General features: G+C 48.9%; 3 protein-coding genes across 8 annotated transcripts in view; 2 read left to right on the forward strand and 1 right to left on the reverse strand.

Moving 5' to 3' along the window:
* Positions 1-6,271, forward strand: part of LOC143956084 (uncharacterized) — a 39,925-nt gene extending 33,654 nt beyond the window's left edge. For 2 of the 6 annotated variants that reach the window (XM_077466209.1, XM_077466207.1), the window contains exon 3: positions 5,310-6,271. In XM_077466209.1, coding sequence (XP_077322335.1) covers positions 5,310-5,981 — 672 coding nt within the window. In that variant the 3' untranslated portion in view covers positions 5,982-6,271. Of the gene's footprint in view, positions 1-5,209 lie in introns of all 6 variants that reach the window. The other 4 variants (XM_077466212.1, XM_077466208.1, XM_077466213.1 and 1 more) reach the window with 4 other exon arrangements.
* LOC143955622 (uncharacterized) overlaps positions 1-14,181 on the reverse strand; it is a 280,961-nt gene that overhangs the window by 193,285 nt on the left and 73,495 nt on the right. The window lies entirely within an intron of this gene.
* Positions 3,728-4,366, forward strand: LOC143956054 (uncharacterized). Its single transcript, XM_077466183.1, has 2 exons — positions 3,728-3,953; positions 4,079-4,366. Exons 1-2 carry the CDS (start codon positions 3,819-3,821, stop codon positions 4,280-4,282), a joined length of 339 nt encoding a protein of 112 aa, XP_077322309.1. The 5' UTR covers positions 3,728-3,818; the 3' UTR covers positions 4,283-4,366.

The following is a 14,181-nucleotide window of genomic DNA, read 5'->3' on the forward strand; positions in this document are numbered from 1 at the left end:
ATCAGGAGCGAGTCATCGACCATGTACGGTCACATCTGGCGCTCCCAGGATACCGGCACATGGCTCCGCAGTGTGGGCTTTTTTTAACGTGTCCGCTGCTGACAATAGCGTTGCCATCTGCAATCTTTGCAGTCAACACATAAGTCGCGGTAAGCCCAACACTCACCTAGGGACGACCGCCTTAAGAAAGCACATGAGCAGCCATCACCGAGCCCAGTGGGAGCAACGGAACACACAAAGCCACACTCCAGGCTCTCACTGTCCAGCCTCGTCTTCTCCTTCTCCTCTCTCCTCACAATTGTCCTCCACTCCACCTTCCATCACGCCAAGCTCACGTTTTTCTGCAAAAAGGCAGGCTTCCGTGGGCCTAATGTTCAAGCGTAAAAAAAAAATGATGACGTCGGATAACCCTCTTGCCCAACACGGGCAGGGAAGGTATATCACTTTTACTGCCCACTGGGTGGACCTTCTGACGGCCGTCAAGCATGTAACCCGTGGCACCCGTGTAGATTTGGTTTTGCCACTATGGATTGCATGCAGGCCTGGCTCGTCTTCTCCTACTCCATCCTCCTCCTCGGCTGCCTCCTCCTTTTCCGCTGCTAGCGTCTCTTCCGCTGCGCCACCCAAGCTCCCCAGAACCTATTCGACATGCCAGGTGAGGCGTTGCCATGCTGTGCTGCGTCTGTTGTGCCTGGAAGCCAAGAGCTACACTGGCCCGGCACTCCTTTCAGCTTTGCGTTCACAGGCAGATCAGTGGCTAACACCGCTCAATTTGACAGTTGGTAAAGTGGTGTGTGACAACGGTGCCAATCTGCTTAGCGCATTGAAACAAGGCAAAATTACGCACGTGCCATGCATGGCACATGTCTTAAACTTGGTTGTGCAGCAATTCGTTGTCAAATACCCTGGGGTCCAGGACATCTTGCGGCAGGCAAGGAAAATCTCGGCCCATTTCAGAAGATCTTACACGGCCATGGCTCGCCTTGCTGACATTCAGCGGCGACACAATCTGCCGGTCAGACGTCTTATTTGCGATTGTCCGAAGCGATGGAACTCAACCTTCTATATGCTTGATAGGCTGCTCCAGCAGAAACGTGCAGTTAACGTCTACCTGTATGAACTCTGCGGCAGAACAGGTTCTGGGGAGCTGGGGTTTTTTTCACTGCACCAGTGGCTGCTCATGCGCGATGCATGCAGACTTCTGCGGCCCTTTGATGAGATCACCAAACTGGTCAGTCGCAGCCATGGCACCATCAGTGACATGGTACCTTATGCCTTCTTTATGGAGCGTGCATTGCATCGTGTCATTGATCAAGCTGTGGAGGAGCAGGAGCAGGAAGATGAGGAAGTCACAATGCTGGATGAATTCCCAGGAGGGGGCTACTCTATCTGAGACAAGTCAACAGGACTCTGAAGAGGAGTCAGAGGCGGATGGTGCCGGGGCGGATGAGGAGGAGCAAGAAGAGCATGCTTTAAACCTTTCTGGGATCCCTGTTGTGCGTGGATGGGGAGAGGAGAATGAAGAGGACGACATTATCCTGGATGATGAGCAGGAGCCAGGCCACCACACCGCTTCCAGTTTAGTGCAATTGGGGGCCTTCATGCTCCAGTGTTTTTAACAGGAACCCCCGTATAAAAAGCATAAGGGTCAAGGACCAGTACTGGGGGCAACGTACTTAGACCCCCGGTACAAACACAAAATGGCGGAAATGTTACTACCGTCACAGAGGGCTGTCAGAATGGAAAACTTCCAGGCCTTGCTTCGAGAAATGCTGCATTCTGCTTTTGCGTGCACTGGCAGAGGAGCAATTCCCACTCCCAGAGAAGGAGTTGCGGGTACCAATCCAACAGCGTCTGCAAGAAGAGGCCGGTTTGAAGATGTGTTGGTGGCTTGTGATATGAGGTCATTCTTTCAGCCGACCCATCGACAGGTGTCATCTGGATCCAGCATCAGGGAACACCTAGACCGACAGGTGTCCGACTACATTGGGTTAACGGCCGATGTGGATGCTCTGAGGAGTGATGAACCCCTGGACTACTGGATGGGCAGGCTTGACCTCTGGCCAGAGCTTGCCCAATTTGCTATCGAACTCTTGGCTTGCCCCTCGTCCAGTGTCCTGTCCGAAAGGACGTTCAGCGCAGCAGGGGGGATCGTGACCGATAAGCGCACTCGCCTAGCTCACGACAGTGTTGACTACCTCACATTTCTAAAAATGAATGAGGCATGGATCTCGGAGGAATTCAACACATGTGACCAATAGACCATGTATATGCATAACTCTATAAACGATTTATTTAATCGAGCACCCAGACCTTTTTTCTACCTTTGGCTCACTTTCTTGTACAAAAAAAGCACACCGTACTATATGCCCGTACCCTCCTGTTTGAAGAGGTTGAGCGGTGTCATATTTTTGGGGCCCAGCAGCGAATTGCTGGTATCAGTGCTGCTGTCAGTGCTCTCTATCTCTGTGCTGGTGTCAGTGCTCTCTCTATCTTGGTGCTGGTGTGGTCTCAGTGCTCTCTATCTCGGTGCTGGTGTCAGTGCTCTATATCTCGGTGCTGGTGTCAGTGCTCTATATCATGGTGCTGGTGTCAGTGCTCTCTATCACGGTGCTGGTGTCAGTGCTCTCTATCACGGTGCTGGTGTCAGTGCTCTCTATCTCGGTGCTGGTGTCAGTGCTCTCTATCTCGGTGCTGGTGTCAGTGCTCTCTATCACGGTGCTGGTGTCAGTGCTCTATCACGGTGCTGGTGTCAGTGCTCTCTATCTCGGTGCTGGTGTCAGTGCTCTCTATCTCGGTGCTGGTGTCAGTGCTCTCTATCTCGGTGCTGGTGTCAGTGCTCTTTATCTCGGTGCTGGTGTCAGTGCTCTCTATCTCGGTGCTGGTGTCAGTGCTCTCTATCACGGTGCTGGTGTCAGTGCTCTCTATCACGGTGCTGGTGTCAGTGCTCTCTATCACGGTGCTGGTGTCATTGCTCTCTATCTCGGTGCTGGTGTCAGTGCTCTCTATCACGGTGCTGGTGTCAGTGCTCTATATCACGGTGCTGGTGTCAGTGCTTTATATCACGCTGCTGGTGATCATCTACTGCACCCTCTTCATAGCCTACCCTGACCTTTCCTCTCCTCCATGGCCTTCATGCGCTCCACAGTCCTGAATTGTCACAATTTCACAGATAAAAAAGAATGCTTGTCGTTGTCGATCCCAGATTCACCTCATACATGTGTTATGTCATTGGCCATGTGGTGGGACTATGTGTGCACAGCTAGTAAGTATTTTGTGGCTGAAAATATGACCTGTAAGTTTTTAAGGTTCGCCTCCCATTTAAGTCAATGGGGCCCGCCGCGAACTTTGCGGTTCGCAAACTTTTGGCCGTGTTCACGGTTCGCGTTCACGAAACGTCCCGTCGGAAGTTAGTCCATCTCTATTTACAATGACTGTTGTATTATATATTCAGAGTGGAAACCTCGGGGATGATAATATTGTTGTTAAAGAAGAGTATAAAGAGGAGGATGAGGAGTATGGAGTGATGGAGGAGTTTTCAGAAGGACACAAGGATATGATGGAGCCACCAAATACCAGGAACCCACCAGAGAGATGTCCCCTTCCTCTGTATTCCCGGGATTCCACACAGGAAGGTCACACCATCCCCCACCATCATCAGGTAGATGAGGAACAATCACTGATAGTATCATTAGGATCTGTACATTATCTGCATTGTTACCATTGATGTCATTTTTATTATACAGTGCCTTGAAAAAGTATTCACACCCCTTGATGTTAAAGAAGAGTATAAAGAGGAGGATGAGGAGTATGGAGTGATGGAGGAGTTTTCAGAAGGACACAAGGATATGATGGAGCCACCAAATACCAGGAACCCACCAGAGAGATGTCCCCGTCCTCTGTATTCCCGGGATTCCACACAGGAAGATCACACCATCCCTCCATATTGCAAGGTTGGTGGGATGGAGAATCTACAACATGGACTTGTGGAGAGGATGTGTATTTTTTCTATGTGATGTCACAATAATAAATCTTCTATCTTACAGATGATATTTTCTCTCTCATTTTCTTGGTTTAGAGTGGAGATCCAATGGATATAGAATTTGAGGTGAAATCAGAAGAAGAAGAGAGGTATGTGAGGGATGATCAGCAGTCTATGGAGGAGGATGGAATAACGGGGACATTTATAGAGGAGGACACTCCTACAGAGATCAGCACAGGTGGGTCATTAACACTAAATCCATTCCTCCACCCATACTGCTCACTGATTGGTCCAGAGTAGGGCGGGGGCTGGGTGATATCAGCCTGTAATCCCCTGGTCACTTTCCTGAGCTGTGTTCCCCGTCCTGTATTCCTGGATTTCTCTCCGATTTAATCTTTATATTTCTATTTTAGTAGATGGACGGGAGATGAGGAAAACCTCAGAGGATTGTCTCACTTTGTCTCCAGAGTGTAAATTAGAAGATGAGGACATCACACAGTATAGTCCAGGAGAAAACCCGACTACCTCAAATGTCCATCCGGCACCACACAGTGTAGATGGACCATCGTATTCCTCTTATCCTGAGGAACCTCAGACTGTGCGGGACGGTGCCGGACCATCGTATTCCTCTTATCCTGAGGAACCTCAGACTGTGCGGGACAGTGCCGGACCATCGTATTCCTCTTATCCTGAGGAACCTCAGACTGTGCGGGACGGTGCCGGACCATCGTATTCCTCTTATCCTGAGGAACCTCAGACTGTGCGGGACGGTGCCGGACCATCGTATTCCTCTTATCCTGAGGAACCTCAGACTGTGCGGGACGGTGCCGGACCATCGTATTTCTCTTATCCTGAGGAACCTCAGACTGTGCGGGACGGTGCCGGACCATCGTATTCCTCTTATCCCGAGGAACCTCAGACTGTGCGGGACGGTGCCGGACCATCGTATTCCTCTTATCCTGAGGAACCTCAGACTGTGCGGGACGGTGCCGGACCATCGTATTCCTCTTATCCTGAGGAACCTCAGACTGTGCGGGACGGTGCCGGACCATCGTATTCCTCTTATCCCGAGGAACCTCAGACTGTGCGGGACGGTGCCGGACCATCGTATTCCTCTTATCCTGAGGAACCTCAGACTGTGCGGGACGGTGCCGGACCATCGTATTCCTCTTATCCTGAGGAACCTCAGACTGTGCAGGACGGTGCAATTTTTCCAACAGATAAGAGGTTTCCCTGTACTGAGTGTGGGAAGTGTTTCTATTATAAATCCAAACTTAAGGTACATAAAATAACTCATACAGGTGAGAAGCTATACTCCTGTCATGAGTGTGGGAAATGTTTTTCAATGAAGTCCAGTCTTTCCACACATCAGAAATTGCACACGGGGGAGAAGCCGTATTCCTGTCCTGAGTGTGGAAAATGTTTTTCAATGAAGTCCAATCTTTCCACACATCAGAGATTGCACACAGGAGAGAAGCCGTATTCCTGTCCTGAATGCGGGAAACATTTTTCGATGAAATACACTCTTTCAAAACATCAGAAATTGCACACGGGGGAGAAGCCATATTTCTGTCCTGAGTGCGGGAAATGTTTTTCAACGAAGTCCACTCTTTCCAAACATCAGAAATTGCACACGGGGGAGAAGCCATATTCCTGTCCTGAGTGCGGGAAATGTTTTTCAGAAAAGTCTTATCTTTATTATCATCAGAGATCTCACACAGGGGAGAAGCCTTATTCCTGTCCTGAGTGCGGGAAATGTTTTTCAACGAAGTCCACTCTTTCCAAACATCAGAAATTGCACACGGGGGAGAAGCCATATTCCTGTCCTGAGTGCGGGAAATGTTTTTCAGAAAAGTCTTATCTTTATTATCATCAGAGATCTCACACAGGGGAGAAGCCTTATTCCTGTCCTGAGTGCGGGAAATGTTTTTCACAGAAGTCTAATCTTTACAGACATCAGAGATCTCACACAGGGGGAGAAGCCATATTCCTGCCCTGACTGAGGGAATTGCTCCTCACTGAAGTCCTGTCTTCCTGTACATCAGGGGTCCCACACAACCCTGAAGGTGTATTAGTGAGTGCGGGAAATGTCTTGTATATGAATGTTGCTGGACATGTGGGGAAGAAGCACACCCTGATATACACCTCAGATATACTCCATGGCTGATCTTCATCATGGAAGAAACAGTTGATAAGGAGATCAGAGATCACCAAAGACATGGATGAAGTGTTGTACAGTGTCGGCCATTGATAGCAGGAGAAAAATAAAAATGGAGTCATTACCTCTCATTGGCTGAGTACATTTTGTGGTATGGAGACTTAGAGGTCTATTTTTCTCTTGCAAGAGGTCTGTTTTCTCAAGTCGTCTTCCAGGACGAAACGCGTTAACCCCACCGCTTAAAAAGCTGTCCTCTTGGGCTTTAAAATAAAAATGGAGTAATTTCCTCTCATTGGCTGGGTACATTTTGTGGTATGGAGATTCTTATGCCACGTACACACGACCGGACTTTTCGACAGCAAAGCTCAGATGGAACAAATCCATCGGACAATTCGATCGTGTGTGGGCTCCATCGGACCTTTGCTGTCCAAAAATCTGATGGACTTTAGAAATAAAACATGTTTCAAATTTTTCCGCCGGGCCCAGTTCCTATAGAGAAATCCGCTCGTGTGTATGCTAGTCCGGTGGATGAAAACCGACGCGAGGGCAGCTATTGGCTACTGGCTATGAACTTCCTTATTCTAGTCCGGTCGTACGTCATCACGTTCGAATCCGTCGGACTTTGGTGTGATCGTGTGTGGTCAAGTCCGTTCATTCGGAAAGTTCATCAGAACTCCGCCGAAAGTCAGTCGGACCTAGTCTGCCGGAAAGTCTGGTCGTGTGTACGCGGCATTACGAGGTTTTACTCTTGCAAGAGGTCTGTTTTCTCAAGTCGTCTTCCAGGACGAAACACGTTAACCCCTACCACCTAAAAGGCGGCCCTCTAGGGCTTTTAAAATAAAAATGGAGTCATTACCTCTCATTGGCTGAGTACATTTTGTGGGGGAAGATTTCACAAACGCTTACAGGTCTGTTTCTAAAAACTTTCTTGATTGATTGTGAAGCGCATTCCCCCAGCCGTGACCAGTATTGGTCATGTTTTATTTCAGTGCTTCACTGGTTGAAGAATTAAATAGGTTCTTCTCGCGCTTTAAGGTTGTGTTACCAAACGGGGATATAGGGCAGCGATGGCAAACCTTGGCACCCCACACAGGGCCGTTTTTAAGGCAGGGCAAAAGGGGCAGCTGCCCTGGGCCCTGTCATTGTTGTGGGGCCCAAAGTGGCTGCTTCATACTTGCCAAATATCCTGGTTTAAATTCCCTCATCCCCTGAGGTTTTAGTCCTGTGCTGCGTCCCAATATCTGTGTGAAGTGCTGCAATTAATGTCGCCCAGCTCTGCCTTATTGTTGTGTAAAGAGGACTCACCTGCAGACCCTGAATTTACATTTAAATTACCAGCATTCATATGTAAATAGTGGCAGCATTCATATGTAAATAGGGGATATCATGCCCCCCTGAGGTCATTTTCACAGTAATCTCTAGCAACCAATCAAAAAGCAGAAATCCTGTGGTATAACCTTTAGCAACTAATCAGTGAGCTGTAATGTGTGCTGTAACCTCTAGCAACCAGTCAGTGAGCGGTAATGATACACTGTAACCTCTGGCAACCAGTCAGTGAGCGGTAATGATACACTGTAACCTCTGGCAACCAGTCAGTGAGCGGTAATGATACACTGTAACCTCTGGCAACCAGTCAGTGAGCGGTAATGATACACTGTAACCTCTGGCAACCAGTCAGTGAGCGGTAATGATACACTGTAACCTCTGGCAGCCAGTCAGTGAGCGGTAATGATACACTGTAACCTCTGGCAACCAGTCAGTGAGCAGTAATGATACACTGTAACTTCTGGCAACCAGTCAGTGAGCAGTAATGATACACTGTAACCTCTGGCAACCAGTCAGTGAGCTGTAATGATACACTGTAACCTCTGACAACCAGTCAGTGAGCTGTAATGATACACTGTAACCTCTGGCAACCAGTCAGTGAGCGGTAATGACACACTGTAACCTCTGGCAACCAATCGCAATAGCTGCCTCTGATTCAGTAAACAGATTTCAAGTATAGCTGCTAGATGGGGCCCCAAGAAAAGTTTTGCCCGGGGTCCAATCAATATTAAAGACGGCCCTGACCCCAGATGTTTTGGAACTACATTTCCCATGATGCTCACGCACTCTGCAGTGTAGTGGAGCATCATGGCAAACGTAGTTCGAAAACATCTGGGGTGCCGAGGTTCTCCAATAGGATTTTCCGACAACAAATTCCATGTTTTTTTTGTTTTTTTTCGACGGATGTCGGCTCAAACTTGTCTTGCATACACCACGGTCACGCAATGTTGGTCGGAAATTCCGAACGTCAAGAACGCAGTGACGAACGACGAGCCGAGGAGAATGAAGTTCAATAGCCAGCGCGGATCTTCTGCCTGATTCCGAGCACGCGTGGAGCTTTGTGCGTCAGAAATTGTGTACACACACGATCGGAATTTCCGACAACGGATTTTGTTGTCCGGAAAATTTGAGAAGCAGCTCTCAAATTTTGTGTGAAGGAAATTTCAGATGGAAAATGTCCGAAGGAGCCTACACGTGGTCGGAGTTTCCAACAACAAGCTCCTATCAAACATTTTCCGACCGTGTGTACGGGGCATTAGAAGGAAGGGGATTTCTAGAAGATACAAAATTCTGGTGAAGAGGAATGTGTTGGAAAAGCGGCCATACAAAGGTAAATGGGAAAAAGAACTGGGAATACAGGTGAATGATGTAGAGATGGGGAAAAAACCGAGATTGGTAGACTTAACGTCAATTGAAAGCAACGCTACAGAAACGAGTTAGAAAAGTATAGAACGTTGGTATATAACCCCAGACAAGGCACATAAATATCAAAGGGAGACAGGCATGTACTGGCCATCAGGACTACTGGGAGTTTCCCGGTGGGCCGATGGCTCAGTGGGCCACTCTGATGTAAGGGGGCTGCTGATGGGACACTCTGATGTAAGGGGGCTGCTGATGGGACACTCTGATGTAAGGGGGCTGGTGATGGGACACTCTGATGTAAGGAGGTGCTGATGGGACACTCTGATGTAAGGGGGCTGGTGATGGGCCACTCTGATGTAAGGGGGCTGCTGATGGGACACTCTGATGTAAGGGGGCTGCTGATGGGACACTCTGATGTAAGGGGGCTGCTGATGGGACACTCTGATGTAAGGGGGCTGGTGATGGGACACTCTGATGTAAGGAGGTGCTGATGGGACACTCTGATGTAAGGGGGCTGGTGATGGGCCACTCTGATGTAAGGGGGCTGGTGATGGGACACTCTGATGTAAGGGGGCTGATGATGGGACACTCTGATGTAAGGGGGCTGGTGATGGGCCACTCTGATGTAAGGGGGCTGATGATGGGACACTCTGACGTAAGGGGGCTGGTGATGGGACACTCTGATGTTAGGGGGTCCTGATGGGACACTCTGATGTTAGGGGGCTGGTGATGGGCCACTCTGATGTAAGGGGGTGCTGATGGGACACTCTGATGTAAGGGGGCTGCTGATGGGACACTCTGATGTAAGGGAGGTGCCGGTGGGACACTCTGATGTAAGGGGGTGCCGATGGGACACTCTGATGTTAGGGGGGTGCCGATGGGACACTCTGATGTTAGGGGGGTGCTGATGGGACACTCTGATGTTAGGGGGTGCTGATGGGACACTCTGATGTAAGGGGGTGCTGATGGGACACTCTGATGTTAGGGAGGTGCCGATGGGACACTCTGATGTTAGGTGCTGCTGATGGGACTCTGATGTAAGGGGGCTGCTGATGGGACTCTGATGTAAGGGGGCTGCTGATGGGACTTTGATGTAAGGGGGCTGTTGATGGGACTCTGATGTAAGGGGGCTGCTGATGGGACTCTGATGTAAGGGGGTGCTGATGGGACACCTAAAATGTAAGTGGGCTGGTCTGGATGAAGTCCAGGGCCAAATTTCTGTCCCAGTCCAGCCCTGAAGGGAGACCTCGCAATTTTTGCTGGAGGGAGTGTAGAGAACCTGGAACCATGGCCCATATCTGGTAGACACGTCCAAAAATTAGAACATACTTGAGAGTAGACATGCGCGATTCGGGAGGATCCGAAATACGAATTGTTATGCTTTCTGAATTTTGGACGAAATTTCGTTAACGAATTTCGGATCCAAACTCCTAACGAACATTTCGTAATTGTTACAAAAAGTTAACAAACCTAAAAGTTAAAAACCCCAGGAAGTCGGCACAGCACAGGGATGGTGAGGACCCCTCATAATGATGAATTCATCATAACCAACATTCGGAATTGTTACGAAAAGTTAACGAACCTAACGCAAATTTGTGTCCGAAATTCAATTTGGATTCGTACGAAATCCGAAATTTTCGTTAGGTTCCTTAACTTTTCGTAACAATAATGAATGTTCGTTATGATGAATTTATCTTTTAATTCCAATATGGAACGGAACGAAACAAATTTATTGACGGCGCCCATGTCTACCAGAGAGAGGTATTGCAGACAATAAAGGAAATAACGGAAGTTGAGGTAGAAGAGGACCCCTTGGGTTTGTTCATCAGACGAAAACCCCAACCGATCGATATATGACATCACTGGTCCCTCCACTGTTAAAACGCGGCGATAAGTTGAATCCCTAGACAATGGCGGGACCCGGAGAGTCCCGCACTGAGGAGTTGGTGCAACAAAGTAAATGAAATGTATAGTTTTGAGTAGTTGAGATTTATCGGGGAGGAGGGATGGGTTGGATTTGAAGAAAAGTTGAGTGGTTGGGTCAAGTTTAAGTCTACAATACGTTTTGCCGAAAAGATGGGCGCTATATGAGGGCAGAGGAAAAGAGAAGGGGTACAGTTTGGGACACGAAGATAGGAACTATGTCCAGAGAGGAGGGGTGGGATGGGAGGAGGCAATCTGCTTAGCAGAAACACAGGATCTCTGTCACCCCGACTAGCAGAATGGCCATCTGCTTAGCTGAAGTTCCAGATCACGTAACTAGTCTGGTGCAGAGTGTCTGCTCTGGCACAGTAAATCTGTAAAAGAAAATCCCAATAAGCGTAATGTATATTGATTGGTTTGTGCAAATGTTAAATCGCCTACAAACTATGGGGTATTTTTACATTTATATTTATTTGTGTTTGCTAGTAATGGCGAGGATCAGGAACTTATAGTGGGATTGCGATATTGGGGCTGACAGTCAGGACACAAAAGCCGCGTACACACGGGCGGATTGTATGGCCTACTTAGTCCGTCATACAATCCGACGGACAGTCCGTCATACTTTCGAATGACTTGACCACACACGGATGCACAAACAGTCCGTCGAAAGCTTGCGCGATGACGTGTACAGCACGTACGACGGGACTAGAAATAGGACGTCCAATACACAGCAATGCAACCTTTCGCCGTGTAAATCCTTTCTGAGCATGCGCCATTCTTAGTCCGTCGAACTAGCCTACTCACGAGCGGACTGTCCGCTGAAACCAAAGTATGACGGACAGTATTACGGAAATTCCGAAATACTTAGTACGCCAGACTGCACGCTGAAAAAGTCCGCTGAAGCCCACACACGAGCGGACTGTCCGCTGAAATGTGTTTTGATGGACTAAGTTGGCCAGACAGTCCGCCCCTGTGTACGCGGCTTAACTGACACTTTTTGGTGACCAGTGACACCAATACAGTGATCAGTGCTAAAAAAATAAAAATGCACTGTCACCGTATTAATGACACTGGCAGGGAAGGGGTTAATATCAGTGGCAATCAATGGGTTAACTGTGTGCCTAAGTAGTGCTTATTCTCTGTGGGGGGACGTGCTTGTACTAGGGGAAGCCATAGATCCATGTCTTCTGTAATGACAGAACGGCAATCTGCCTTGTTTACAAGCATTGGCGGTAGGGTTTCCGCCTGTTCCGGGACTCACCCGGACAGTCTGGGGTTTGAATCATGTGTCCGGTTTTCAGTCTGCCTGAAAGCCGGACACATTATTTAGACCAGACCGCGGCTCCCTAAGATAGCTGGAGAGAGGATTTGGGGTGTTCTCCAACCTCCAGCCTGCAGGGGGTGATAGAGAGCCGGCACAGCTCAGTGTCAGCATGGCTCTGCAGGGGAGTGAAGACTGGAGATAGGAAGGGGGAGCTGCATTGTTTTTAGTTATTGATCTGTAAGTACAGGGAAAAGGGGGGACAACTTTGATGCATCGAGGGACACCTGGGGGTACCTGATGTAACAGGGGACTGTGATGTAAGGGGAAACTCAGATGGGGGACCTGATGTAAGGGGGACTCTGATGGGGGACCTGATGTAAGGGGGGACTCTGATGGGGCACCTGATGAAAAGGGGGGACTCTGGGGGCACCTGATGAAAAGGGGGGACTCTGATGGGGGCACCTAATGTAAGGGGGACTCTGATGGGGCACTTGATATAGGGGGGACTCTGATGGGGGCATCTGATGTAGGGGGGATTTTGATGGGGGCACCTGATGTAGGGGGGACTCTGATGGGGGAACTTGATGTAAGGGGGACTTTGATGAGGGCATCTGATGTAAGGGGGACTCTGATAGGGTCACCTGATGTAAGGGAGACTTTGATGAGGGCACCTGATGTAAGGTGGACTCTGATGGGGGCACCCGATGTCAGGGGACTTTGATGGGGGCACCCGATGTAAGGGGGATTTTGATGAGGGCGCCTGATGTAAGAGGGACTTTGATGAGGGCACCTGATGTAAGGGGGACTTTGATGGGGTCACCTGATGTAAGGGGGACTCTGATGGGGCACAAGAAATAAGGGGGACTTGATGAGGGCACCGGATGTAAGAGGGACTCTTATGGGGGCACCTGATGTAAGGGGGACTCTGATGGGAGCACCAGGTATAAGGGGGACTCTGATGGGAGCACCAGATATAAGGGGGACTCTGATGGGAGCACCAGATATAAGGGGGGCTCTGATGTGGGCACCAGATATAAGGGGGGGCTCTGATGGGGTCACCTTATGTAAGGGGGGCTCTGATGGGGCACCTGATGTAAGGGGGACTTTGATGAGGGCACCTGATGTAAGGGGGACTCAGATGGGGACACCCGATGTAAGGGGGACATTGATATGGGGGCACCTGACGTAAGAGAGACTGATGGGACACCTGATGTAAGGGGGCACTCTGATGAGGACCCTAGATATAAGGGGGACTTGCATACTAAAAAAAAAAAAAATTGTTGCTTGAATGAAGTGTTCGAGATTGGCTTTAAGCAAAGGTGACAACCCTAATTGGTGGGTGCCGGTGGACATCGAGTTTGCAATACCACCAGAGACAGCTGATTACAGATCGGGATACAGAGCCAATCAGCCTCTCTTTACCATGTGATTAGCTGTGTCCAATCACAGATGATCACGGATGTAAACACAAGCCGGTTATCGGCTCTCCTCACGCGGTCAGCTGAAGAAAGGAATGCCGATAACCGGCTTGTGTTTACATCCGTGATCATCTGTGATTGGACACAGCTAAACTGGCTTGTGTTAAAGGGACATTGGCACTGATACACGGGGCACTGATTATCAGTGCAGTCTCAACAGTGCCCCCCACCAGTCCTGCCAATCGGTGATCATCAGTGCTGCTCATCCGTCCTGCTTATCTGTGCCCATCAGTGCCGCCACATAGGCGCACATCAGTGAAGGAGAAAAATTACCTGCTTGCAAAATTATATAACAAACTATGAAGGGGGTAAAATTGACCTGGGCAGGAAGGGGGTGAAAGTGCCCAGTAGGCAATGAGTTAATGTTTCTAGCAGTTTTGGAGTATCCCAAACCCCCGAGTTCTACAAGCAATTCATTACCAATAGACAATCCCCGAAACTGTTTATTGGAGCCGGAGTGAATGGACGATTGCTTGGGTGACTGGGGGGCCTCCGTACTCTGGGAAAAGATGGGAAAGAACCAGTTATCATCGGTGGCTCTCCTGCGGGGGGAGCACTACACATCTATAAGGATATACAGCACACTTTATATATGTACCTCACTGTTTAGTACCTACAATTTGTACTTATTTACTCTTTTTAATAAAACATTTCTGTTAAAAAAAAAAAAAAAAAAGGATATACAGTA

The sequence above is a fragment of the Lithobates pipiens genome, unplaced genomic scaffold, assembly GCF_037356315.1.
Source record: "Lithobates pipiens isolate NorthernLeopardFrog02 unplaced genomic scaffold, aLitPip1_a1.2 Scaffold_35, whole genome shotgun sequence".
Lineage (NCBI taxonomy): Eukaryota > Metazoa > Chordata > Amphibia > Anura > Ranidae > Lithobates > Lithobates pipiens.

Coding starts and splice junctions, on each gene's coding strand:
- LOC143956054 (XM_077466183.1), top strand. CDS start 3,819: ATGGAGGAGTTTTCAGAAGGACACAAGGATATGATGGAGCCACCAAAT. Junction 3,954..4,078: donor CCATCCCTCCATATTGCAAG/GTTGGTGGGATG, acceptor TTCTTGGTTTAG/AGTGGAGATCCAATGGATAT.